The 26,617-nt window shown below is 40.8% G+C and overlaps 1 protein-coding gene across 6 annotated transcripts in view; it reads left to right on the top strand.

Annotated features, from left to right (window-relative positions):
* The window catches only part of LOC308192276 (cytochrome b5 reductase 4-like), a 191,591-nt gene that overhangs the window by 154,978 nt on the left and 9,996 nt on the right, over positions 1-26,617 (top strand). The window contains exons 1-10 of one of the 6 annotated variants that reach the window (XM_080585659.1): positions 337-490; positions 2,240-2,393; positions 5,045-5,145; positions 7,283-7,367; positions 12,169-12,210; positions 18,639-18,693; positions 20,146-20,203; positions 20,307-20,400; positions 21,018-21,050; positions 21,718-21,840. In XM_080585659.1, coding sequence (XP_080441785.1) covers positions 2,267-2,393; positions 5,045-5,145; positions 7,283-7,367; positions 12,169-12,210; positions 18,639-18,693; positions 20,146-20,203; positions 20,307-20,400; positions 21,018-21,050; positions 21,718-21,840 — 718 coding nt within the window. In that variant the 5' untranslated portion in view covers positions 337-490; positions 2,240-2,266. Of the gene's footprint in view, positions 1-336; positions 491-931; positions 1,089-1,288; positions 1,648-1,712; positions 1,776-2,239; positions 2,394-5,044; positions 5,146-7,282; positions 7,368-12,168; positions 12,211-18,638; positions 18,694-20,145; positions 20,204-20,306; positions 20,401-21,017; positions 21,051-21,717; positions 21,841-26,617 lie in introns of those variants that run through there. The other 5 variants (XM_080585658.1, XM_080585657.1, XM_080585662.1 and 2 more) reach the window with 5 other exon arrangements.

The following is a 26,617-nucleotide window of genomic DNA, read 5'->3' as shown; positions in this document are numbered from 1 at the left end:
GAAACAAGGAAGGCTTTGCTCTGTGCCCCATGTGGAAGCTTGTCAAGGAATCGTATTGGATTAAGTATTCTAATGCTGTGTTGTTATGAAGGATTTTCTAACATGGAAAAGAAACAGTATAGCTGCTTTTGAGATTCAGAGGAGGTTCCAAATCCTACTTGTTATGGTTATTCAGTTTAGTCTTTATTTTTATGAAGGGGTTTGTCTTAAGTCATTCTTGTTCTCTCATTTAAGCTGTATTGTTACTAAATTGGGTTTATATGGCAAGAGTGGTAGCAGGAGGGCTGTGGGTGTGGCCTCTGTGAGCAGAGCCCAGTAGTTGCCCCATGTCAGAGCAGAGCCAGCTCCATAAGGGACCTGCATCTGGCCAGAGCAAGCCAGGGAGCGATGCTTGGTGGGCCTCTGGGAGAGCAGATTTAAGGAAGGGGAAGAAACTGTTGTGTGACAGCAGCTGGGAGAGAGGAGTGAGAAGCAGCCCTGCAGACCCCAGGTCAGTGCAGCAGGAGGGCAGGAGGTGCTCCAGGCAGGCAGCAGCAGCTCCCCTGCGGCCTGTGGAGAGGCCCCTGGTGGAGCAGGCTGTCCCCCTGCAGCCCACGGGTCCCACACGGAGCAGATCTCCACGCTGCAGCCCGTGGAGGAGCCCCCGGTGGAGCAGGTGGATGTGGCCTGGAGGAGGCTGCGGCCCATGGAGAGCCCCCGCAGGAGCAGGCCCCGGGCCGGAGCTGCAGCCCGTGGAGAGGAGCCCACGCAGGAGCAGGGGCCTGGGGGGAGCTGCCGCCCGTGGGGGACCCGTGCTGGAGCAGTTTGCTCCTGGGGGATGGGCCCCGTGGCACGGAGCCGTGTGGGAGCAGTTGTTGAGGAGCTGCCACAACCCCAGCCCCTCACCCCAAACGCCCGCACCCCGCCGCAGGCACCGAGCCCGCCCCGTCCCGCTCACACCGCCCCGGCCCGGCCCTGCGCCTGCGCCCTGCCGCGGCTCCCCCCGCCCGCCGGGGCTGGCGGGGCCGGGCAGGATGCTGAACGTGCCGCCGGGGGCCTTCCCGGCGCCCAGCTCCCAGCAGCGGGTGGCCGCGGGAGGCCGAGCCAAGGTAGGGAGCGGGGAGCAGGGAGTAGGGAGCGGGCTCGGGCGCGGCCGGGGCCTCCCCCCGGCGGCACGGCTCGGCCCCGGGGCTGCGGGCCCAGCGCCGGGCCGGGCCGCGGGGCTGCGAGCTGCCGCCCCGGCGGCCTCCCCTGCCGGTCGGGTCCCCGCTGAGGTTCAGCCCGGCAGGGCTCGTCCTGCCGCCCCGCCTCGGGCTGCTCCGAGCCCTAAAGGAGGAAGGAGAGGTGGTGACAGCGGCCCCGGCTCAGCTGCGTAGCTGGAAAATGCCTCCTGCTTCTCCTTTTAAAGGCTGCCGGTGGTAAAACCCTTCCTGTGCAGCCTTTCCAGGTCACAGCCATTTTCCTCTCTTGAGGAGACAGGGCCTTTTCAGCTCGGAGTTACTGTGTGTAACTGCTGGTTATGTTTCTGAGGGCACTTGGTCTCTGTGGGCCTCGCTTGGAAAGCCAGCTCGATAAGTTTGGGACCCAAACTGTTAGACCCGCGCAGCACTGCATGACTCATGCCCGTGCTCTCTTAACTCTTCTCATTTCTGATCTTCCTGAAGTTTTGTAAGACCACAATTCTTTGTCCTTGTTCTCCGCTGTTAGTGTTTGGAGCAAAGGGGTGCCCATTCTCTGATTCTGCTGGAAAGGAAGGTGATAGAAATCCTTAAGGTCTTGTTCTGCCTCTGTCCCTGGTAAGCCAGTAGATCTCTCCCCTACCTTTCTCTGGGTGAGACTTCCAGTTGCTGTAGGGCTTGCAGTTAGTCTTCTTAAGTGCAGTGGAGGTGAACTTTCCAACCTTTTCCTACCTAGCCATGATTTTCAAATGTCCCTTCTTTGTAGCTCATAGGTTTCCAGAACATAACCCAAAAGACACTGATAAAACATTTTACCGCCGCAGGAAGACTGGGTACCTGAAGTTTGCTTTGGGAAGAATTGTCTAAACATTTGATGTTTGAGAATTCCCTTGCTTGGGTTATGAGATAGGAAGCTTCCTTAAGCAGCCTTACTGCTGTGTAGGGCTCCAAAATGTCAGTAAAGGTTATGGGTTGTGTTGTTTCTTGTTTTTCCCATCTTCCTTGGGAGCTTAGAAAAGTGTGTTGAATGGCTTTTTCTTCCTTGAGAGCTTAATAATATTGGTGCATTTGTTATTTTTCAGGTACCTCTAAAACCAGGAAGGAGCCTTATGGATTGGATTCGATTAACTAAAAGCGGGAAGGACTTGACAGGTTTAAAGGGGAGGCTAATTGAAGTGACTGAAGATGAGCTTGCCAAACACGACAAAAAGGAGGACTGCTGGATATGTATAAGAGGTTGGTTGCTCTGATGGTGCTTCTGCATTTTTTGTTTAACCTCTCTGCTGTACTTATAACTAAAGGGCAAACAAGCAACAAAACAAGGTGATGCCTCAGGCAACAAGGGTTCATCAAGAATAAGATGCTGACTTGTATTTACAGTCTTCTGTCCTGGAGTGTTAATTATCCTTAACAGCTGAAGATTTTTGCTTTAAAGCATCTAGAGACATAAAAATATATTTAAAAGATGTTTAGATCTGTAGGATGGTCTTGGAGAAATAAGTGTGTGTAGGCCCATGTACTACTTCAGAACAATTTTGGAAAGGTGAGTGACAATTGCTATACAGAGCAATTGTTGCTTGTATCTGGCATAGCAAATATCTGTGGTAATTGACTCATGCTATTTGTTATTACTTTTATGAAATTTTTAGCTCAAAAGTTGGAATTACTACATGGTGTACAATGACAATGTGCTAAAGGTGGTTTGGAGCAATAGCACTGGCTAGAAGAGTATTTTGTGTACTGAAGATGAAGTTCCTAGTTGTCTTTAGAGAAAGTAGGAAAATACTTGATCTACAGTTTAATCATTTAGAGGCTAAAATACATTAATATTGCTTTAAATTTGCTATGAGATAACACTTCTATGAAAATAGATTAAGAAAATCAGGATGGCTAATGTGACCACCTCTAGGAAGTGTTTCATGTTACTGCTAACTTCTTTGATCTGATAAGAAATTTAACATAACGTCATCTCTGAACTCCAGCAAAGTTAAGCTAAGAAGTTCTTTACAAAGGTGACTCTTGTTGTTGGGTCAAAAAGGGGGGTGAGAGTGAAAGTACGAGTAAAATGTCCTTCAGTGCTAGCTTTTGAGCAAAATAATAGCATTGTTAATGCTCCATGTACTGCTTTTGCACATAATAGCAAAACTATAGTGGGAGGAGAGCTAAAGAAAGCCTCTTTACTGTAGAGGTTTGTTTGTATCCTTTTCAAAAAAAACCACATTTACTACTGAGGGCAGAATCACCACTTAAAAATGCCTCAGTTTTGTTTTTAATCTCTTACTCTCCCTAGATTGCATCTCTGAGGCTTCTTTTTACAAGAACTCCATTACACTGCTTCTGTATCTGTCTCTAATTTTTCACATCTCCCCCTTTTTGTTGTTCTGGAGCTACTAAAGAAGATAAAAGCAGCATAACTGAGAATCCTGATAGACTACCTGTAGATCTGATATGAGGACAAGTAGTAAAATAACACCATTGTGGAAAAGCTAAATGAAGTCTTTGCATTGATGTAGTTAAGCTGTGCTTCTCTAGGAAAGAGCAGAAATTGAGAGGAACGTGAAGAAGAAAATCAGGAGCTAACTGTTCAAAAACCAGTAGGCTGTTCATCAGACAGCTGTCATATAGGGTGCAAGTATATATAATGGGATGGCAGGGGGCTTAAAAAAAGTGTGAAGGGTATACAAATGAGACTTCTTTTGCTTGTGCAAGTCAGATGGTAAATTGAACGTTTGTCTAATATTCAGGAGTTCCTAACTGTTTGGATTTTCCGTAGTGTGTTTTCTTGTGTGCAGTAGTCAATGCTGCACACAAGATGGCACAGTGGATACATCCATCAGAAGATCGGGTCTGTAAAATGCAAAAGTCCTTTCTTTGTCCAGGAGGGGTCTTGCAAACTAGGAGTGTCCCAAGTACGTGTCTCCCCCAACCCAGTGCTGAATGCCTACCTCTTTCTCTGAAGTAATGTACTTTTTTTTTTTTTTAATGTGTTACAGACTTATTACGTAAACACTGGTACAGTTCCACTTCTGGTAGCTTCCTGTTTTGATAATGTTGTATTTCTTGAAATATTCTGCTGGGTAGACCTGCGATAGTCCTGCAAGAGCAGCAATGTGTCTGGAGTTAAATCTGTAGTTAAATGTTTATAGCAGCATTTTCCAAGCTCTAATTACTCTGGTTGCATAGCAACACTAATTAGACTTCATTATTTCAGACCTATGAAGCATTTTTTTTATCTCACGAGAATTACTAAGTGTAGTACTTGCTTAGAAAGAATGCTGAGTCCTCTTATTGGGGCAGATTTGTTACAAGTGTTATCAGCCTTTAATGAGCATAGAGTATGTTTAGTTTTTTATGTTGCTGAATCTGTACAATGGAAAGTTTGCTGCTGATGGTAGCAGTTTTTCTTTGGAGAAGACAGCTTCTTCCCATAGGCATTTTATTCCATAGGTGATGGGTGGCAGGGAAACCACTGTGACAGCACATCAGTGGTAATTTAATTGGAAGGGATAGCAAAAACAATTCTGTGCACTAACTGGCTCAAATTGGCCTCTGGCTCTCGTACCCATTAACTAGACTGTAACACCTTCAGGTGTTTGTTTTGTTCAACTCTTAAATGTGCACGTTTTTGCTAGATGTTCACTGGGATAAGTGGAACGGCGCTGTAGAATTGACACCTCTGTTTAATAAGATATGTCTTGGGCACTATTAGATTGTGTAACTTCTGTTTCTGGTTTTGGAAAGCCGTGCTGTTTGTTCTGAAGATGTCTGTTGCTTGACATTACACTGTGTAATATACACAAACCTTTCCACTGGTTTTGGAGCTGGGAGAGTAGTTGCAGTGGTTGTGGAAATGTTACTCATGTTTTTTTATATTCCGTTTTTTGCAGGACTTGTATATAATGTCACACCGTACATGGAGTATCATCCTGGTGGTGAGGATGAACTAATGAAAGCAGCAGGAACTGATGGTACAGATCTTTTTGATCAGGTGAGAACAACTGGCAGCGAATGGCACTTGCTCACTAAAAGGTATATTGAAAAAATGCATGTTTTCTGATTATTTTAGAGCATTCCAGTGGAAATGGTGATTTAAACCTTTTGAAGTCTAAGGGGCGGTAGCAGGTTACTGTTTGGAATTCCACTTACCTGTGCTGAAAGAGGCATGTAATTTAAATTTTGTATCAAAAAACAAAAATGAAAATGTCCCTTTATGCTGTTGAGATTATGCTTCAATTTGACCATTTTATTAAATTTATTTTTTAGCAGAAATAGCAATTAAACTTGCAACAACTTGAGATACTACTTCCTTAATAAATTGCTGCATTCGCTAACTGCTGTCAGTTGAGAAGCATTTTCTTCTCAGATAACTTTTTTTTGACAAATACGTGCAGTATTCTTTTGTCTGCTAACTTGGTTACTGCGTTATCAGCAAACAAAGTACTAAGAAAAAGTGTTGGGGCTGCTCTTAACTGATTGTGAACAAATCACAAAATGACAGTTGGTCTCTTCTTTGTTCCCCATTTCTTTAAATGTTTTGAAAAGGCTGAAAAGAAAAGGTCTGCAAAATGGGTGTCTTTTCTGTAAGGAATCGCTTGCAGATCTTGTGTTGTAAAAGATGATTCATTGAGTTGGTATTTTTTAGAAACAAACATTATGCTAAAAACCTTGGCTCACAAGTTTTTCCTGAGGAAGTGGGAAAGAGCAGAAAGGAAATTTCCTCTGTTTCTGAGAGGAAATTGTTAGAGCTTTATATTTCTTGCATCACTGTATGTTATGCCTTTACTTAGAAAATGTGCTTAGCAATGAATGTAAATAAAGGAAAGATGAGATGATATTTTTAACTTTGTTATCTTCGGTTAATCCTTTCACAAATGAAGTCTTGGATTTGGGCATAATTCTCTGTTGGTCACAGAGCTGCTCTGGTTTACAGAAATTTGTATTTTTCTCTCGTGCAAGTACATACAGTATGAAATTGTGGCCTGAAATTCTGTAGCTGGAGCACTGTCAAATATCATACGGTAATACTCAGAAACAGGAATCTTGGCAGCAGAAATATTACCAGAAACCCATCAAATTGTTACCAAGTTCAGATACATACTTGTACATTTTTGTTAGTTTGTTTTGTCATGAGAGTGGAAAACAGTGGTCAGATCTTTAAAACAACCAGTTCACCTCTTCATTTCTGGGTCACGTCTTTCCTGTTCTGGAGACACTTCTGTTGTTATCTCCTCTGCTTTAGCATTCTGTGTCTGTCAGATGCTGATTTATTTAAGACTTTGGTTGGTTGCTAGTGTTAAATATCTGAAAAATGTAACTGTCATTCAAATTATTCATTTCTTTACATTATCTGTGTAAAAGGCAACTACAAGTTGTGAACTACCTTATCTTGTCTGCTTAGCTTGTCAAGTTTAAAGTTTTTGTTTTTAAATCTTTATGTACCATTTAAATTTGTCATGCTGCACTCCATTTCCTTTTCTCTTCTTGCGGTGTTGTCCTGAACGCCCTATCAGAACTGGCTTTTCTGCCATCCATTTTCTATGGAAGTTCTTCAGTTCTGGTCTGTAAAGCTACTGCTTTTTCTTCCCTTTGACTTCCTAAAATAGATTATTTCCCAATAATTCAGGGGTTGTCAGACAGAAACAGAAATACACCAACTTCATAGGAGGTGTTGATGTGTCTAAATTACTATGATCTATCTTTGGTTCCTTCATCAGCCTCTTTCCCCATGTTTGTGTCTAAACAAGGCTAGTTTCCTTTGTGGTAAGGACAAGTTCTGTTAATTATATAGCACGCATCATAAAAACACACTTCTGAAATCTTTCTTGTAGCTCAAGGTTGTGATGTTCAGATACTGCAAAACATAACCTGAATAAATTAAACTACTGTCACATTCAGAGTCCTTTTTTTTGTTTGTTTTTAAGTACATGTTCTCCGTAGTAGCGGTGAAAAATAAGTACTGAAAATTTGGGAAATTGTTGTCTGGGTAAATAACAGAAAACAAAATAAAACCCTACAAAATGAATGATGTTAGCCACTGTACAAAAATGGTCGTTGTATTTTAGTGCATAGAGCAAGCAACGTAGTAAGAATTACAAATGTTGTGAAAACCAATTTTGTTAATATAGGTTCATCGCTGGGTCAATTATGAATCGATGCTGAAGGAATGTCTTGTTGGGAGAATGGCTTTCAAGCCTATTGCTGCTCCAAAAGGTGAGGGTTTTTAGAACGAAATAATTTCTAATATGCTTCATTCCAAAGCTGTGAATAAAAGTTGTGAGAAATCCTGAATTGTTGTATTTACAAGGGTAGTCTGTATTCTGACATAACGACGAAGGCTGTTGCATGTATTCAGTCTTTTGATAGTATGTGCCTGAAGATGAAACTATTTTATAAATGAAGACTTTTATACGTAATGTACTGCTAATTTTTGTCTATTGTTCTAAGTCATCAGAAAACAGACGTGTGTGTGTGTGTATATATATATGTGTGTGTGTATATATATATATTTTTTTTCTCCCAAGGATTGTTCTTTCTTCTTCAGGTCCTGGGGGGGGCAAACTCTTACATGAAGCCCTCTGATGTGATTTAGAACATCTTGAAATAAAAGTCAGTATTTTCATTCTGGTGATTTCAGCACCAGACACAGATCTCAAAAGTTGCGTATGAATAGAGATATGTGAATACAGTTTATGGACAGTTATCCTTTCCAGAACACTTTACTGAGTCTGTTAGAGTTTGAATTTACTTAGAGAAAAGAATTGCTGATACAACAGACTCTTCTGAGCCAAGACAGCAAGAGATGCAGCATATTGTCCTAAAATGCTGGTGGTGGTTTCGAAAGACTCCAGTGTTTGTTTTGGTTTGTAGGTCGCAGTGAAAAATCACAGTATCTTGAAACCAGACACTGAATGGAGGCCATTAACAGATCTGCTCTGAAAGCATGACAGAATTACTGTTTACAACTGTTTTTCTCAGATTCTGTGGCATGCTGTAGTTCACAAATTCAGCCATCTTTTTCAGCTCTTCAACTTCTGACAAGGGGCATGATGCACTTGCTCAGCACACAGATCACTTTGCCAAGCAGTTAGGTTGAGTTTGGCTGTTTGTGAAGGGTGGAAGAGGATTTTACATCTGTGTTGCTAGGTAGCTAATGCCATTGTAGAGTTTTTAAGCTGAGTGCTGCAATGTATGGAGAAACCTTGACAGTGTAACAGCTTCATAGAGTTGAGGTATTACGGGGAAGTTACTGCCATTTTGTCAGCTGAGCTAGAAATTTAAAAATAAACCTGACTTTTACTGATCTCCTTAGTCTGACTTTTCTGCAACTGGAGGGAATTTTTGTGACAGCAAGTCAGTAAAGAAATAAATATATCTTTGTTCCTGCCAGCTATGACAGTCCATTTTCTTCTGTTTACTTTTTCTCTGCTTTCTTCTCTAGTAGGACTGCTTTATACACTTTGCTGTAGTAAAACTTGCAAGTTAAAGGTTACCAGCTGTATGAAAGTGGTTTGGTTGCCTGTCTCTCTTTTGGCCTTTTAAGGCTTGAAATGTTTTATTTTATTAATGAAGAATACAACTGATTAGCCTGTATTTGCTGAAATTCTTCCTAGCAAAATTCTCAAAGTGCGCTGTGATTTGTGGTGGGTTCTGTATCCTCATTTAAGTGGTAAATTATCAAAAGCATGATTTACCAGCTTCACTATCAGACAGTGATACTTCTTATCTTGTGTCCTTCCAGAAAACTGTATTTGGCAAAGTTTGGATCTGAAAATAGAAGAACAAAACACAGTTAAGGTGCATGTCTTTGCATATAGGATTAAATGAGTCCATATGTATGGAGGGATGAGAGGACTTCAAATAACAGCCTAATTTGCTTTTTCTTCATGGCAGAGGGTGAGCTTGTGGCATTAGGGCAATCGTATGATAAGAGTAAGTCAGATGTAGGTTTGTTGGGGCATTGCTGGAAGATTTATGATTGTTCAGCTTAGTTTTGTTTCCTATGTTCTGGATTTTCTTTGGAAGATAGTACAGTTATGTATTCACTGAAATTTTTAAGGAAGCTGAAGCTTATTCTTGCGTACACAACTAGCAGGAGATTCTGAAGTGCCCCTTCTTTAATGTTACAGGGCAGTGGAGCTGTGCACTGAAATGTGTAGTGTTTGTACTTGCTGAGAAGGCCTGGGCAGTAACTAGAGTATGCATGCAAGTATGCATGCATGCATATCAGGCATGCAAGAGATTTATTATTTCAGTTATCTCCCTTCTCCTTTTATCTTCCGCAACAAAGGACAATAATTCCTTTATCACAGTATCACAGATTTCTAGGTTGGAAGAGACCTCAAGATCATCGAGTCCAACCTCCGACCTAACACTAAGTACTCCACTAAACCATATCGCTAAGCTCTACATCTAAACGTCTTTAAAAGACCTCCAGGGATGGTGACTCCACCACCTCCCTGGGCAGCCCGTTCCAATGCTTAATAACACTTTCGGTAAAGAAGTACTTCCTAACATCCAACCTAAAACTCCCCTGTCGCAACTTTCGCCCATTCCCCCTCGTCCTGTCACCAGGCACGTGGGAGAACAGACCAACCCCCACCTCTTTACAGCCTCCTTTAAGGTAACTGTAGAGAGCGATAAGGTCGCCCCTGAGCCTCCTCTTCTCCAGGCTGAACAAGCCCAGCTCCCTCAGCCGCTCCTCGTAAGACTTGTTCTCCAGACCCCTCACCAGCTTGGTCGCCCTTCTCTGGACTCGCTCGAGCACGTCCATGTCCTTCCTGTAGCGAGGGGCCCAAAACTGAACACAGTACTCGAGGTGCGGCCTCACCAGAGCCGAGTACAGGGGCACAATCACTTCCCTAGACCTGCTGGCCACACTGCTTCTTATGCAGGCCAGGATGCTGTTGGCCTTCTTGGCCACCTGGGCACACTGCTGGCTCATATTCAGCCGACTATCAACCAATACTCCCAGGTCCCTCTCGGCCAGGCAGCTTTCCAGCCACTCATCTCCCAGCCTGTAGCGCTGCTTGGGGTTGTTGCGCCCCAGGTGCAGGACCCGGCACTTGGCCTTGTTGAACTTCACACAGTTGACCTCAGCCCATCGCTCCAGCCTATCCAGATCCTCCTGCAGAGCCTTCCTGCCCTCGAGCAGATCGACACACGCACTTAGCTTGGTGTCATCTGCAAACTTACTGAGGGTGCACTCAATCCCCTCATCCAGATCATCGATAAAGATATTAAAGAGGACCGGCCCCAGTACCGAGCCCTGGGGGACACCACTAGTGACCGGCCTCCAACCAGATTTGACTCCATTCACCACAACTCTCTGGGCCCGGCTATCCAGCCAGTTTCTAACCCAGCGAAGCGTACGCCAGTCCAAGCCCCGAGCAGCCAGTTTCTTGAGGAGAATGTTTATCTTCTTCATCTATTCCTCTTCCTCACAGCTTTAAGCTTTCCACCATTATTTTGCTTGCCTTTCCTTCAGAGTACTTGGCTGTAAACATCAGCACAGACATTGCTTTTGTACCTTTTACTATTGCTGATGTTTCTCACAGACATACGTAAGTATGTGTCTGTATGTAACTTCACTGGTACCATAACTTGGGAGTTGGAATGAATGTGTTTGTTTGTATTGAGTCAAGGAGATGAGACTGGGAGCTATAGTACGATCCAAGGAAGAGAGAGGTAGGGCTGTGTCTTGGAAATGCCTCTAAAAATTATCCTCAAATCTGCAAATGCCTGTTTCAGTGCAGTGTATTAAAATAGAGTGAAATGAGAGAATACTTTTGAACTCAAACAATACACTTTAATCACAAATGAGATTTTGTGACTGACTTGCCTATCCTGGCAGAAAGCTTGAAGTGGTGTATAGCAGAATATACGAAGAAATACAGCCTAAAACAAAGGCTTTGGGGAAATTGGCCCATTCATCCCGTGGAGTGTTTTCACCTCACAGTGGCACAACGTGAAAGACTCTGATAAGGGCAATTCTTGATCAACTCTGAAGTCCTTTTGCAATACTGTATGCTTGGCAGATTGTTCCAGGAACCTTTTATTTGTTGCTGTTGTACTGGCATTTTCCCTCTAATACTGGCTGCTGTAATGGAGAGCAGTGGGAGGGGTTCAAAAGCCCATAGTAAGGGGAGAAACATTCATCTTTTTTTTTTTTTAACCTTCATGAAAGGGAGCAGGAAGAACAAATTGGATTCTCCCACTTCCCCAAACCTGTCTCTTAATAAAGGCAAATATAAAAGGGGTCTTTATACTGGGGAATTTTGAGATATGCATACAGAGAAGGCAGAAGTGGCTTGGGTACATCCAGAGGACAAGAAGATAGATATGTGGCCAAGAGATACTATGCCTTTGCCCTTGAGATGAGAACCATGTAGATGAATTGGCACTATGTATTCATCTACTTGGTCTTTATCTGCTTGTTTTTCTTCTAGTATTTATGTTTTTTTTGTTGTTTGGAGGTCGTTGCAGCATACTGTGGGCATAATGAAAAGTTCAGAAGATAACTTGTCAAATAAAGCTGCTTGACAGAATGAGCTTAAAGGAAGATTTTCCTTTTCCTGGGTTTCTGCCAAAGATTGGATTTAGATAGTTGTAGGTCAGATTCAGTGTCTACTATGTGTTGTCTTGAGACAAGTGTCTTTCAAAGTCTGACAGACTTAGCGAGCTTCTTGGCTATCAAGCTTATAATTGCACAAGATAATCTGTGCTGTTTGTTTTGAAGAGCCAAAGAAGTTCTTATGTTTCCTACCCTTTAGTGCTGTGCAACTTTTGTCATTTTAAACTTTTTTTTTTTTTAATTACACATAATATTTTGGAATGGTAATCAGTGCTGCGTTTAATTCTGCTGACTTGATATCTGAAGCATCCTGGTCAATCTTTTAATGTTTTGGAAGATTCATTTGGAGAGCCTTACTTCGGCTTATTTTTTTAGTATGATGTGTGCAAATACTGTGCTGCAACTTCTTACTGTCGTGCTCCTTTTTCTTAATGCTTGTAGACATTTCTTCTGTCCTGTCTGAAGAGAAGAAACAGGTTAATGGTAAGTATTCACCTGGGGCAAGGGGGGAGTGAATCTTAAACTTACCTGAGTATTGTTTAATGCATGATGCTTATCCAGGCTTCTCTGTGTCTTTACATTTGAATCTGATGTTGAGGCCATAGTGATCTTTGGGAATTATGGAAGGCAAAATCCTAATCAGGCATTGCAAATTCAGTGAATAAAAGTGTTAGAAGATGGCTGTGCAGTAGTATGGAAGAGTAGTATAGAAAAGGGAGGTAGAAGATGGACGAGCTTTCTACTTGAGAAGGTAAGTCAGAAATAACTGTGTGCTATTGAAATGTACCACTGCAAAAGTGCCAGGCTTTTTAATCCTCAGTATCAGAAATGCTAGGTGGCCCTGCAGCTGGAGTAGCAGAGATGTGACAAAATCTGGGGTAACACATAGAGTTAAATTTGTCACTGGAAAACGAATTGAAATGGAGGTGTGTTAGTTGAGCGCAGTGTGACTGAACTACTTGAGGTGTAACTGTGGGAATGACTGGGCTGTTAATTGATGTAGCTCCAAGAGGAGCAAATGAAGTCCTGTGATACATGAGGAGGATGACAGTAGTCCTTGCAGAGATAGGAAAGTATTCAGGCTTTGCACAAGCTTTCACCGAGCCCTCCTTGATCGCTGGGGGTCGCTTTGGTTGCTAGTGATTGAGAACTGTTTGTTTGATTTTGATCTTTTTAGGGAAAAGTTATGGAGTGATTAGTCATCTTGGTATAAGAGGCTGCCTAAAATAATACAGCTTATGAAGTCCAATGAGATGAGGTGTGATGGGGGAGTGTTGGTGGAGGAAATAAGATGAATACCTGTGAAGGGAAGTAATACACTTTGTGCTGAAGGCTGACCTTTTAGCATGAAAGTGTATAAATTGGTCATGGAAAAGTCTAGGCTGAATCTTAGGAAAAGGAGCCTGGAACAGTCAAATTTTGGAATGGCAGGAGGAGCAGAAACAGATATGACTGGAGATAGAGCCAGAGAAGCTCTCATGGTGGCGTGCCCGCAAGTCCAGGCATGGTTAGAGGAAACGTATTCATTGATGCTTTGTCAGATGAATTTGAATCTTGTTTTCTTGTGATCTCATGCTGTCTTTCTTGCTATCCTCTTGTGTTCTGTGAATGTTGTATTTGACTTTTAATAAAAGGCAGTTTACTTCTCAGTATGCACAAGCTTGAGCTACACAATAATGCCTACAAGTAAATATACACCGTATAAAAGTAAGCAAGACTGATTTTATCTGTTCCTGTTTTGCTATATAGCCTTGTAGGATGTTAAGCTAAACTTTGTGACAGGGTTTTCTGCCTGACTTCTGGAACGAACAAGTTGGAACGTATCAATCTTGCTTTGAAGGGCAGGGAGAATTAGAAAACAAATTTTGCTTTATTTTATCAGAATTATATCAATTGGCAGCGGTTAGTAGTCATTAAATACACCATAAGTATTTTGATTCAAGTAGAAGACTAACTGCAGCATCTATTTCAGTGTTCATCTCCTCGGTTATGTTTGTTCATGAAATACGTACTTTTTGTGCTTGTCTAGCTGTCTGGAGCTTTCCTATGTTTCTTTCATGTTCACAGTAGATGCAGATAAAGAATAATAACCAGTACTCCTTATTTCTTCCAGTCTTGCTTCCCCTTGTGCTTCCAGAAATAACTTTTGTCTAGATTATGTGACTTGTCAAGAGATGTAGGAAATTATTCTGATTGTGTTTTCCAGTGAAACTGCCTGATTTTGAAATTGCCTGATACTGATGCTTGCTTCTTGTATTCAGTTTACCTGTTTGGCAAGACTTTTTCCAAAGTAGTAAAGGTCAGTTCATGGGGTTTTTGCACTGACTTTGACTGTCGTGGACATACTTATTTTATCTTCTAAGAGGTTTGTTGTATTCAGTTGCTGTGTCTCAGCGTAAACTTAAGCTCTTGTAAACTTAAATCAAACTGAGACTAGAAATAAGCAGCGCTGTCTGACATGTGGAAAGAGGAGCCTACATGGGCACCAATTTTTTATTTTTTTAAATTTTTTTAGGAAGTTCTGGGCACTAGTGAAGACATTTTTGTTGTACTGATCTAAAATAAATAAATGATTATTGTGTAGTATGCTCAGATCAATCAAATATATCCTTGATTTTTGTGAACATCAATTCTGTATAATGTAAGGGACAATGAAAGCTGAAGTTTCCAGAATATAATGATAACAGTCTCAAAGGTGGATGTGCTCCTGGACAGCTCTTCATGTATGAGTTTCAAACAAAAGACACCAACATTTCAAAACACTGCCGTTCCCAAGGCATACTTGAAAACTTCCTATTTGTTTGAAAGCGAGTTAGCATCAAGCACATACTTTAAAAATGATCTTCCCAACCTTGCACCTTCAAGCTAAAGTGAATTTATTTTGTACCCAAACTATTAAGATGAATATTTATGTAATATTAATGGTAAAATAAATGGCTTTGGCACTTCTGCCATCTGAAAACAAGCAGGTGTTTGAGTATAAACGCATCAGAACTTGAAAATATATATGGCATAGAAGAGGGTGGTGGGAGGAGAGTTTGAGTTAGGGCTTCAAGTACAGAAACCTAAATCTCGTGGTTCAATCAGCTGGAATTCTTTAGTGTAAGTAATATATGCATTCCTATTTTTTTAATAATATTTGGAGTTTATAAATATGGATTGGGCTTGTTCTGGGCCTTCAAAGAACAAAGAAAACAATAGATATGGAAAGTTTTCACCAAATTCTAAAATAATTTAGGCTAGAACAAACATCTGGAGCTAGTTTGGTACACTCCCCTTGCTCATGGCAGGGTGAACTTTGATGCTAGATCAGTGTGCTCATGAGCAGCCCCATGATCATGGGAAGGGAAGAGGTTTGTGGTGGTGTTTTGTTTGTTTTGTTTTTCAATAATATAAACAGAATTTTCCTAGACGCTACTTGTCTGTTGCTTTCAGCTGTTTCCCTCTGTGAAGAGTCTGGCTATCTTTTCTGTACTTCTTCCTCCCCACCCCCTTTTCTTTAGGTAGTTGAAGATCGCACTGAAACTTGTCCCTTAGCCATTTCTTCTGCAGGCTGAAAAAGCCCAGTTCCCTCAGCCTCCTCTCATGTATTTTGTGCTCCAACTGCTGACCATCTCCGTGGCCCTTCCCTGGACTCGCTTGTGTATAGTAATTGCCGCCCTGCACTGGGGAGCCAAAACTGGACACAGTACTCCAGATGTGGTCCCACAATTGCTGAACAGAGAGGAAGAATCGCTTTCCTCAAGCTGATTGCTATGCTTTTGCTGAGGATACAATTGGCTTTCATTGCCAAAAGGGTGTAGTATCTGTCCTGGCTTCTGCTGTCTGTTAGGTCCCCAGGAAGTTTTCTGCAAAGCTGCTTTCTATCCAGTCAGGCACCCAGCCCATTTTGTTATATAAGATTATTTTGTCCCAGGTGCAAAACTCTGCATTTGCTTTTGAGCTTCATGCAGCTTCTGGCAGCCTATTTCAGGGTCCCTTTGAATTGTAGCCATGACCTTTAGTGTTTCAACTGCTTTCACAGATTTGTTATCATCTACATAATTCCTGACAGTGGGACAGGGCGTGTGCTTCATGCTGCTAATCAGGATGTTGAACAGCCCTGGCATACCCTAGGGAATGCCAGCTGTAATTAGCCAGCAGTTGGACTTCGTATTGTTGACAGCACCTTTTGTAACTGGCTGCCCTGCTAATGTTCTGTCTAGATCTTAGTCCACCTAGCAAACTCTCCAGTGTGGCTACAAGGAGAACCTGAGAGAGACTGTCAGTAGCCTTCCTATCTGATCTCTGTGGGATTTTGCCAGCAAGTTCACTCAACAAGCTGAAGTTCGCTCTCATGAGGTGCAGAGGTGCTTGCTTCCCTCAGCATCTTAAACACCTTCATTTCCTATCTGCTGTCAGCCTTTGGATTCACCTCCAGTTCTTTGTTATTTATGACCACTGTGATCAGTGGGGTCTTAATTGGGTCTTTGATCACCTGAATCATTCTCTTTTTATTACAATGTGATTTCTTGTTTTCACTTAGAACCTTACAGTATTTCAGAATAGTTCAAAATTAACTTGGTTTGTGAGAATGTCCTGTCTTATTCTGGCTGTTTGTATATTTCTGTTGCCCCGCAAAAGCATACAGGAGTGTGTATGATCATAAATTTCTCTTATCCATAGAGACCAGTATAAGCATATAGTATATGTCTCTGTTGTGGTTTAACACCACTAGGTACTCAGGCACCACACAGCCACTCTCTTGCTCCCCCTCCTCAAAGGAACAGGGGTAGAAAATACAATTGAAAATGGCTCGAGGGTTGAGATAAGGACAAGGAAATTGCAAATCAATTATTCTCATGGGCAAAACAGGCACAGTGTAGAGAAGATAAATTTCATTTATTGACAGTTGGTAATAGTAGAGAGGTATGAGACCTAAGAGCAAACTAAAAACACCTTCTCTCCATCCACCTTCTTGCACCCCTTCCCCCGAAAAGTGCAGGGGAATGGGGGCTGTGGTCAGTCCCTGATGCTTCATCCTCTCCACAGGATGCCGTCCTTCCTGAACTGATCCTGTGGGGGCTGCCCACAGGCAGCAGCTCTTCAGGAACTGCTCCCACACGGCTCCGTACCACGGGGCCCATCCCCCAGGAGCAAACTGCTCCAGCACGGGTCCCCCACGGGCGGCAGCTCCCCCCAGACCCCCTGCTCCTGCGTGGGCTCCTCTCCACGGGCTGCAGCTCCGGCCCGGGGCCTGCTCCTGCGGGGGCTCTCCATGGGCCGCAGCCTCCTCCAGGCCACATCCACCTGCTCCACCGGGGGCTCCTCCACGGGCTGCAGCGTGGAGATCTGCTCCGTGTGGGACCCGTGGGCTGCAGGGGGACAGCCTGCTCCACCAGGGGCCTCTCCACAGGCCGCAGGGGAACTGCTGCTGCCTGCCTGGAGCACCTCCTGCCCTCCTGCTGCACTGACCTGGGGGGCTGCAGAGTTGGTTCTCACTCCTCACTCTCTCCCAGCTGTTGTTACACAGCAGTTTTTTTTTTTTCCCCTTCCTTCAATCTGTTCTCCCAGAGGCCCACCCAGCGTCACTCCCTGGCTCAGCTCTGGCCAGCAGCGGGTCCCTTTTGGAGCTGGCTGGAGCTGGCTCTGATCTGATATGGGCCAGCTGCTGGGCTCTGCTCACAGAGGCCATCCCTTCAACCAAGACCTTGCTATTTTAGTCCAATATAGTCCCTGAAAAAGACTTAGCCTTTGAGAAGGCTTTTATCATGAGATGATTGGTTTTCTTTTGCAATGATCTGACTGTTCTGTCATTTAGCTTCCTTGGCAGCTGCAGATGGTGTGTCCATAGGGGTAATTAGAAAAAGAATAAGTAGTTCCAGCATGTATTAATTGTTTTGGGTTAATTCCCCATCTGGACGGTTTATAGTTCTGGCAGATTGGGTTAGACCAGAATGGTCCTCTTTGTTGTTTTATCTACATCCCACATAGCAAAGCCATATAATTCTTGTGTTTAAACTTGTAGTCTAACTACAAAACTTAATTGGCCTATAAAAGATAATTCATGTGTGAATTCCCATTTTCTTAGATTGTTATTTTATTCGTAGCCTTTTTAATTTTCCCAGGTCTGCCTTTGAATGTACTTGAAGCCAGTTCCAGCTGTCCAGCACTTACCAACTGTTACCTTAGACTTCTGCCTAACCATTGTCCAGTGAAATTGCTGCTATCTGTGGTGTTACAAATCATATTATATTCAAGCCTGTGCAGCATCTTCTATCTGATTTTATTTAGCTTCCTTGTATTGAAATTGATGAAAGATTGCAACTGCTTTAACCTGTTATCTGTGCTCAAATTGTTGCCAGATATGTTGTTTCCATTTAGTTAGATTAGTCCAATTGACTTTTGCGAAGGCTGACCGACTATTGTATCCAAGCAAAGGCTTTTCTCAGGTTTTCATGTTGTTTAATAATTAAAGCAAGTAGCTGAATTCTGTGAAAATCCTTAGCAAAGCACAAAGTAGAGCAATGTAGGCTGAACAAATAGTTCTGTTAAATTTATTCAGATAATGTTTTTTTCTGCTTTGCTATCACAAAGTATAAAAGCACAAGCTAATACCTAATGAAGTGGAGACCAACTCACAAGTACCAGGAAGCCTGCATGCACAGGTTCTGTGGTATATGGAACTCAATTTCTGAAAAGGAACTTCATGTTCTAGGAGCCTCCTCTCCAGGAGCGAGTGCTGAATAACAGCAAAATTTTAAGAAGTGCACGAGTACTTCCAGCAGTCCTGTGGAAAGAAAATAACGTATATTGAGAAGGGGTATTTTGCATATGAAATATTTTTATATATAAATATACACATATCTTTTTATGGTTTTTATTAAATGAGTGTCACAGCACATATTTTTATGACTGTCTGCCCTTTGTAGGTATGGTTTCTGAGAAGAACGTGCCAGGTGCTTCTGCTAGAGATTTAACTCCAAGGTAAGCTTTTATTTTTCATTCTTTTACACATTCTATTTAATAACTCTATGCAGTTCTTAGTAAATGAAGGCAACTTTTTACATGTTTAGATCTCAGTGTTTTGGCTAAAGGAGTATGCATCATAACTTTCCTACTTATAAGAGGATGGTAGAGGTTCAGGTTTAAACAACTTGCCAGAGGTCATACTGACCTTACAAGCAAATCATAACGCATGTTTCTTGGCTTGGTCTGCTGGTTTCTAACACTTTTACTGCCCTGCATTGCATAATAAATGTACGGTTTATTTTCACTGGCTCCTCAGCCTTACTGCTTGAGAAAACTCCTGGGAAGTGATTCCAACTGGGCTGATTACTTTTTTGACTTATTTGTCTGTGAAAGTATGAGTTGGCGTGCCTTGGAAAAGTGCCTCATTTCAGGCTGGAATGCTTTAAGATGTAATAGTGCTATCCAGGTTTCTGCAATTTGCAAATGTAAAACAAAGCAGACCCTAAAAAAACACTGTGATACGTCTGCTATTGTCACTGAGGTATCATTCTACTCCATTATTCCTTGAGCCCTCAAGGTTCAGTTTCTGACTTTGCATCAAAATCTCCTGTGAATGGGTAATCTCTGGACTAGTTACGTGCAACCATCCCTTCTTTTTGGGTCCAAGAGGTTCAAACAGTAGACAGAAGTAGTTAGGTAATGGGGAAGGGAGAAGACAGTAGTAATGTAGATGGGAGGGGTTACCTTGTGGTGATAGAGTTGACTTGGACTGGGATTGCAGCTTCATGATGCTGGAGACAGGTCAGAACTGTAGGTGTCACACAGTGGAGAGCCAGGAGTAAGATAGTCAGATGGATAGACCCCACGAAAACGGGAAGAGAAAGGAAAAGCTTTTCTGGGTTTGGGTGGGCAAGTTACTGTGACAAAGAGGTGTTGGAAACCCTGGCAAGTTTAAGGCAATGCAAGCAATCAGAAAGAATGCCCTTCAACTGCTTACCTTACCCTTTATTAATTGCAATGTTTGAGTTGCTTGGGAACATGGGAATGTAAAACCTTGATTTGGGGAGATGAAGGGAATTGTGATTTTCTGATATGCGCGTGGAATCCATAACTCTTGGAACCCACTCTGGCAATTTAGTAATTTCATTTGGAGCCAAGGACTTTGACCATCTTTCTAGGAAGATTCATTTATTGCAAAGAGGATGCATATGCTTTTTAAGTAAAGCCACTGTCACGTAACTTTAACTACAATGTGCTGACTATCAGTATGGGTAATTAGACTGCTTTTATTTTAATTGTCTTTTCAAAATTATTGGCTCTGGGATTACTTCTTGAAAACATAGTACATAATGTAATTGGCTGGTAACTTTGTGAAAGAAACTCTACTTGAAAACTGCTGGTTAAACGTTTTGGTGTGCTGAAAAAAAAGTATAATTTTCTTTCTTTCCTGTATATTTTGTTTTACAGTTATGACTGGTTCCAAACAGATGGTTTGATCACTATTGTCATATATACTAAGCAGAAGGTAAATGTATTTTATGAAAGAGATGATTACAAGATCCAGTTGTGATCCAGCTTGAATTCTGGGAGAATTTAATTAAAATGCTCCTTTTCCTTCCCTATGAAAGGATATGAATGCAGAGTTGGTGATAGTTGACTGTCAAGACAAAAGATTAAGGGGAGAGTTCATCCTGGCTGACCACTCGTATCTTATAGAACTTGGTAGGTACAGTATCTTTGCAGTTGAAAATAATGAATTTTCCTTCTGCTTTATTGAAACCTTCTCATCAGACCATATCTGTTTTATATATACACCAATTAACGTTTTATTCCCGTTTTATTGGAGATGATTACTTAAAAGTAGCCTAATGTCAAGGAATTACATTATTGACTAGCATTTTCATGTTTAGTATGTATGTAATTTTTTAAATCCCGTTTCTTATTTGATGTCCTAAGCCATATAGAATAAAATGTAGTAAGAAATTGGTGTAAAAGTTGTTCAGGATTTTCTGCAAGTGTATATTGTTGATGGTTTTTAAAATGCCCTTATTCAACAAGGACAAGAGGAACGATTTAGATGAACGTAGATTGTTAGTTTCACATGAGTCACTGTGTTTTTTATTAAAGGAAAAAAAATGATGCTGTTCTTAATGTTAAGTATTAGCTTGCAGAAGTCACTGAGCCTAATATGAAGCAAGAATGAAGTGTCAGGGCCAGATAAAGATGCATAGGGTTCTAGGCTCATTCTTCACTAAGTGCTTCTAGCTTTAAGCTGTATGTGTATGAGGACTAGAAGGTAATGTTTTTGCTTTAGAATAGTTTGTTTTTCTTTATTTCAGACTTGGATCATGCGGTTCGAGAAGACTTAGATGGTAAGTTGTCTCTTGCAACTCTTCCGTATCTCTTCTAACATCAGAATATAGAACTTGAGTTTATTTTTCTGACTTATCAGATACTTCGCGGTTTTTCTTACCATCAGCTTCTGACACTGTCAACCAAATTAATCCATTAAATTAAATTCTTTTTTTCGTTTTGGCATTGGGGTCTGTAAAAGTAATATGTTGATGGTTTTCTGATCCTTCTAAGTATCACTAAATGCTAAAATAATTAATTTTTTTCAGCTGCGTATTTGTAAACCATTCTTAAAGTGGGATTTTTCTTAAGCTTATTTGTTCGTTCAGATGGTCTTTAAAAGAAAGGAGTAAGTAAATAATGGCAGTTTAATATTTTCAGTAAATAAGGATTCTGAATTCATGAGCATTATTTCTGACCAGATGGGCTGTGAGTATTGTCACAATGTTTTAGTAAATATGGTCTATTTATTATGCATGTTAAGCTAGTAATGTTTTAAAGTGCATTTAAAACATTACACAGAAATATCTGGAAGTGCATTTAATTTAGTATTATAATTTAATGCATTAATTCTCTGTGTCTTGAGAAATGACTAATCCTTCTAGAGTTTAATTATAATAGAGGAATGAAATTTTGTTGCACAAAATGTAAGTAAAAGTAACAGTATGAAACAATTTTCTTTTGTAGTGAATATTGCTGAAAAAGTTGGCAAGGTAGAGATTATCTTAAAGAAAAAGGATAATGTTCATTGGAAAGTTCTGGGACGGCCCTTGGAGAGTCATAATACGTTTATCAAACGCACAGACAGAGGTAAACAGTTTCATGGCCATGTTACCTGTGCTTTTAAGAATTCTGGGGGCAAGTTAGGCATACTTGGTTTCTCCCAGGATTTTTCTTTTCTGTAGTCATACTTCATTTCTTTCAAGAATGTTTTCTGGTCTTGTTGAAAGCTGTTCAGGTATTCTTCTTGAACAGATTCAGGATAGAAGCCTCTTTTTATTTTTTCCCTCGGTTTGATTTGCTTGTTTTGTCCCACAGTAGAATTGGAGATCTTTCAGGTTTGCTGAAAGACTGGGAGAACCTAACAGGGGAAGGTGAAAACTGCTTGAGAGTTGTTGACATCTTACAGCTATCTGTGTGCATAATATCCCTTCTTCCATATGAAAACCTCATTAGACCCTGAGGAGATGGTGCACAGCCTTGTGTCAGTCAATGTAGTAGTAACTGTAGCAAAAGAACAAAAAACCTTGCTTCCAACTGTTACTACAGATGCATTTTCAATGCTGTAATGTTGTTCCAGCAGCTTGCATCTTTGTACCTTGCCCTGTGCTTAAATGAGGCACTTAAAGCCAGCTCTGAATAAGCTACTGTGTTTGTATGAATACATTTTGTGGTAACAGAATAGTATGAACATGAAGCAGCATTCAAGTGCATTACCCTGATCACTGTGATTTTTTTTTATTACAGCTAAATTAGGAATTTCTACACAATTACATTATATAATATAAAGGTGTTCCTGATGTTATTGCAACTTCCCCTGTTTCTCAAAAGCTCTGTTGGCCCTCTGCCTACTTATGCTCAAAAACTGATTTTTTGACTTTAGTCTGCCTTATGTGTAAGAGCAAAGCCGTACACTTAAAGAGCTAATTAAATGTTGATCACCGTGTTGTATACCTCTTACTGTCTCTTAGTTAAGGTAATTAGGCCTTTAAAGTTGAGAGATTACTGGAGTCCAAAAAAAGGAAGACTGTATAAAAGCACACCTCTTAGGTACACTTAGGTTGTGCAGATTGTAGTTTAGCTTATGAGTGTTTCAGAAACTGTTGAGTCCACTTTAACGTTAGAATTTTCAATGTTCAAAAGAAAAAAAAAAAGGAATATACCAGAAGGTTTACAGAAACAGAATGTTCAGTCTTAAGTACTTTTCTTTTATTCCATCTCTGCACTTTCAGCTCAGCCATAATAATTAAGACTAAATAATGCAAACAGGAGCCTTCAACATCAACATGTTTGCATAACTTCTGTGTGTATAATTTCGTCTTACATAGCCCCTCCCAGTTAGTGCTTATAATTGTGTCCCCTTGTCTCTAAATTGTCAGGGTTTCAGTTTTGATTCCACTTCCATGGGAGCAAAATAGTGTTAAATGTAGAGAAATACCTCTTATACTGAGAGCATAGAAATAGTAATTAACAACTCTAGATTTTCTTTTTCCTGTCTTTACTGGATGTGAAATTTTAATTTTGTATACAAAACTACTTTTTCTGAAGTATAGAAACTGTCCTGGAAATAAAATAGTCTAGACTTCCAGCCTGGTAAGTAATTCTGACCTCAGAAGTGAAGTAATGCATTTTTATATGTGGAGTTAAACAGGTCTTTGAAGAGAAGTTTCTATTTTCTTTAATAGACTGCAGAAACTGTTAGTACGAAGTGTGTTGCAGGTACAGAGGTTTTCCTTAATGCTACTACAGTGTAGTGTGGTTTATTTTGCATTCTGGGATAGTAATATTACCAGGGTTAAACACATGCAGTTTGACTATTTACCTATGCCCACGCCAGGAGCACTTTTAACACAGAACGTTACGTCAAGTAGTATTGTGAACCATAGAATGGCTTGGGTTGGAAGGGACCTTAAAGATCATCTCATTCCAACCCCCTGCCATGAGCCACTCGCTAGATCAGGTTGCCCAGAATCTTGTCCAAGCTGTCCTTGAACACCTCCAGGGATGGGGCATCCACAGCTTCTCTGGGCAACCTGTGCCAGTGCCTCACCACCCTCTGAGTGAAGAATTTCCTCCTAAACCCTGCAGTAAGATAACATAAATGTGTATGCTGCTGACTAGAGTCCAATTTACTATATATTCATAGCCTCTTAAGCTACTCCAGTGCATAGCTGTGAGATAGCTGAGAAAGGTCTGCAAGGACAATATAAAAGGGCAGAGGAAGGACGTACTGGTTTTGTAAACAGCTGTACTTACATGATGTATCACTTGCTGTATAAAAAACAAATAAGCATTAAAAAAAATCAGTCAGTGCCATAAGTGAAGTAACTTGCTCTTATTCTATTGAGAGGAGTTCCTCAAATTTTGTCATGGCTGAGGAGAGCAGGTGGAACAACTGCTGTGAGGTATGTAGTGACTTGTGTGGCATGTCTGTACTGAACTCTGCAGACTGGTGCCTCTTCTAGGCAAGCAGGCAGGCTAGAGCAACAGAAGCAGCACTGATGTTGAAGTAGGGCCTTGAGATCTGCTTTGCTTCCAAGACCTGAGCTGTCTAGTTAAAGCTATTTTATAACTTTATATCTGGCATTTTTGTTCTGCAGTATGTGTGTGGCAGCACAGATGCATTGCCTTAAATATTCTGTTTTTCTTTCCACTCAGGTTTACATATTTTCTACTACTTTCCCTCAGCATGCCCTTTTACTTCCCTTGAGTATGAGAGTCTTGCTTGAAGACAATATAACTGATAATGTATAAATTCTTCCACTGCTTAAAAGCATCTGAAAATCTGGGAGCAAATTGAAAAGTAGTTATAAATTTATTCTACATGTGGGTTTTTTTCTATTTTATTCAGCTTGTGTAGGTTCGTAGTTCTTTTGATAAGTTGCTGATGTTCTAATAAAATCAGTAATTTTACTCAGAGTATTTCCACACTTCCAGTTGTGTTAATAGAACTCATGTCGTGTGTGTGGATCAAGGTGCTCTAGTTATTGATTCCAGCAGAGGAAGATCTTCAGCACAGAGTGACATCTCTAACCTGATGCCGTGATCTTTAAGAGAACAGAATGGATTATTCTTTTGTAAACATGTCCATGGAAACAAAATCTTATTGAAGGACTCCAGTTGAGCAAATACTGGTACTGAATTATTTCTTTCGTCCTTTTGACTTGCTTAGGAGTGAATGGTCCAACCTCTGCAATGCAGCTTTATGGCCATACACAAAAAAAACTAATTCTGAAAACTAAAGTGTTTAGGATTTTGCTGGAAAAATTTAACACTGTCAATAAACAGTATGATTAATTTTAAGATAGAATTAGAGAAGACCTGATGCTGTGACACTGACACTCAATGTTTGCACAATCCTGGAAAGCTTGATGAAGCCAAACATCCTACTTTGAAAACTAGAAATTGCTGCTAAGCACTTTCATCATGCTACAAAATTGTGAGAGCAGTGCCTTTTGCTTATGTATAATAGCAAATCCTGTGTCTTTGGCATCTGCCAGTAACTTGGCTTCATGTGTAGCTGAAAGCAACTGTTCTCCAGCTTGCTATCAGATGCTGGTGTTGCGAAAGGCTTTTCCACATTGCCAACTGTTTTTGCTTGTGACTCCAAATTTTATTGGGACCACTAATTTCATTTAATACAGTAAAGAGGACAACCTAAACAAGGAGTTTGCTCAGTCCTAGAAAGGTCTGAATTTTCAAAAGTCAGATCAAGTGATTTAGAACAGAAGTTCTGTATGGAAAATTAAAAAGGGGGAGGTAAAGGTTAGTTTGTTACGTGTAGAAAAGGCTGGAATTCATCAGATCAGAAAGGTCAAGAAATGGTGAATCAGTTGATGAATCAGTTTTTTAATCTCTCTCTCTCCCTCTCCTTACAAATATCTGGTACAATATTAACTGATGAGTACTGTGGGATATACTGCCAACCACCCATATCCTTTCAGATAATTCTTAAGTCTGAAGAATTGACGGCAATCTGAGCTTATGTTATGCTAAAGTGTGCTCTACTATATATTATTTGTGTACTGTAAAAGACATGGTATACAAATATAATATACAAAATGTATACTTAGCAATCTTAGTATATATTGTTTTTCAGAAGAATGATAGAAGAACAAATTACAACAAATGTTTTATAAAATTTCTTTTATAGCTAGAGAGCTGCTGCTGTTTTGCTATACATCAAGATTGGTATAAAATTGTATTATTGCCTTTCGTTTTTCAAGGCAATTCTTTTGGTACATCTGAAATGTTTGCTCGTTGAAAATAAGCAAGTTTTTAGGATGTTAGATGAAAGATGATGAGTAAATATTAATGTAAAAAGGTCTATGTCTTGTCAGAGGCTTTACATCATGTCTCTGGAAGCATTTATGGTGTATAACTCACTAGTAGATAGTTGAATAGCTTAAAACAAGGGTAAACAGAAAAGCACCATGGTCACCTACTGTGACAATAGTGGTATGTAATGAATATGATACTAATTTAGTCCATGCACAAACTTCATGCACAACTGAGGTTTAGTAATATGGATGTGTATTTCCAGGCATAACTATGCATATTTACAGACCTATTTAGGCAGTGTGGTACTATCAGCATGCTAATAGTTTTAGGTTAGAGCTAAAATACTGTGGTACTGAAACAAGGGCTTAACTGAAAAATGTTCTTCGTCAGGTAGAAGTGGAAAAATGACTTCTGGTCATCCTCAGTTTACATCCCCAGTTTTGTATCCAGATTTCTTCAATATGCTTTAATTTGCCTTATGTGGCAATTATTATTCCTGCGGATATTTTAGGAAAGCCAGGACACTTGTCCCCAAATAGTCAAATGCTAATCTATTATGGCAATGGCACAGGCCTATGTCAGTTAA

This window comes from Anser brachyrhynchus, assembly GCF_964034855.1.
Source record: "Anser brachyrhynchus genome assembly, chromosome: 3".
NCBI lineage: Eukaryota > Metazoa > Chordata > Aves > Anseriformes > Anatidae > Anser > Anser brachyrhynchus.
The sequence above is the reverse complement of the archived record's forward strand: the minus strand, read 5'-3'. Positions and strand labels throughout refer to the sequence as shown.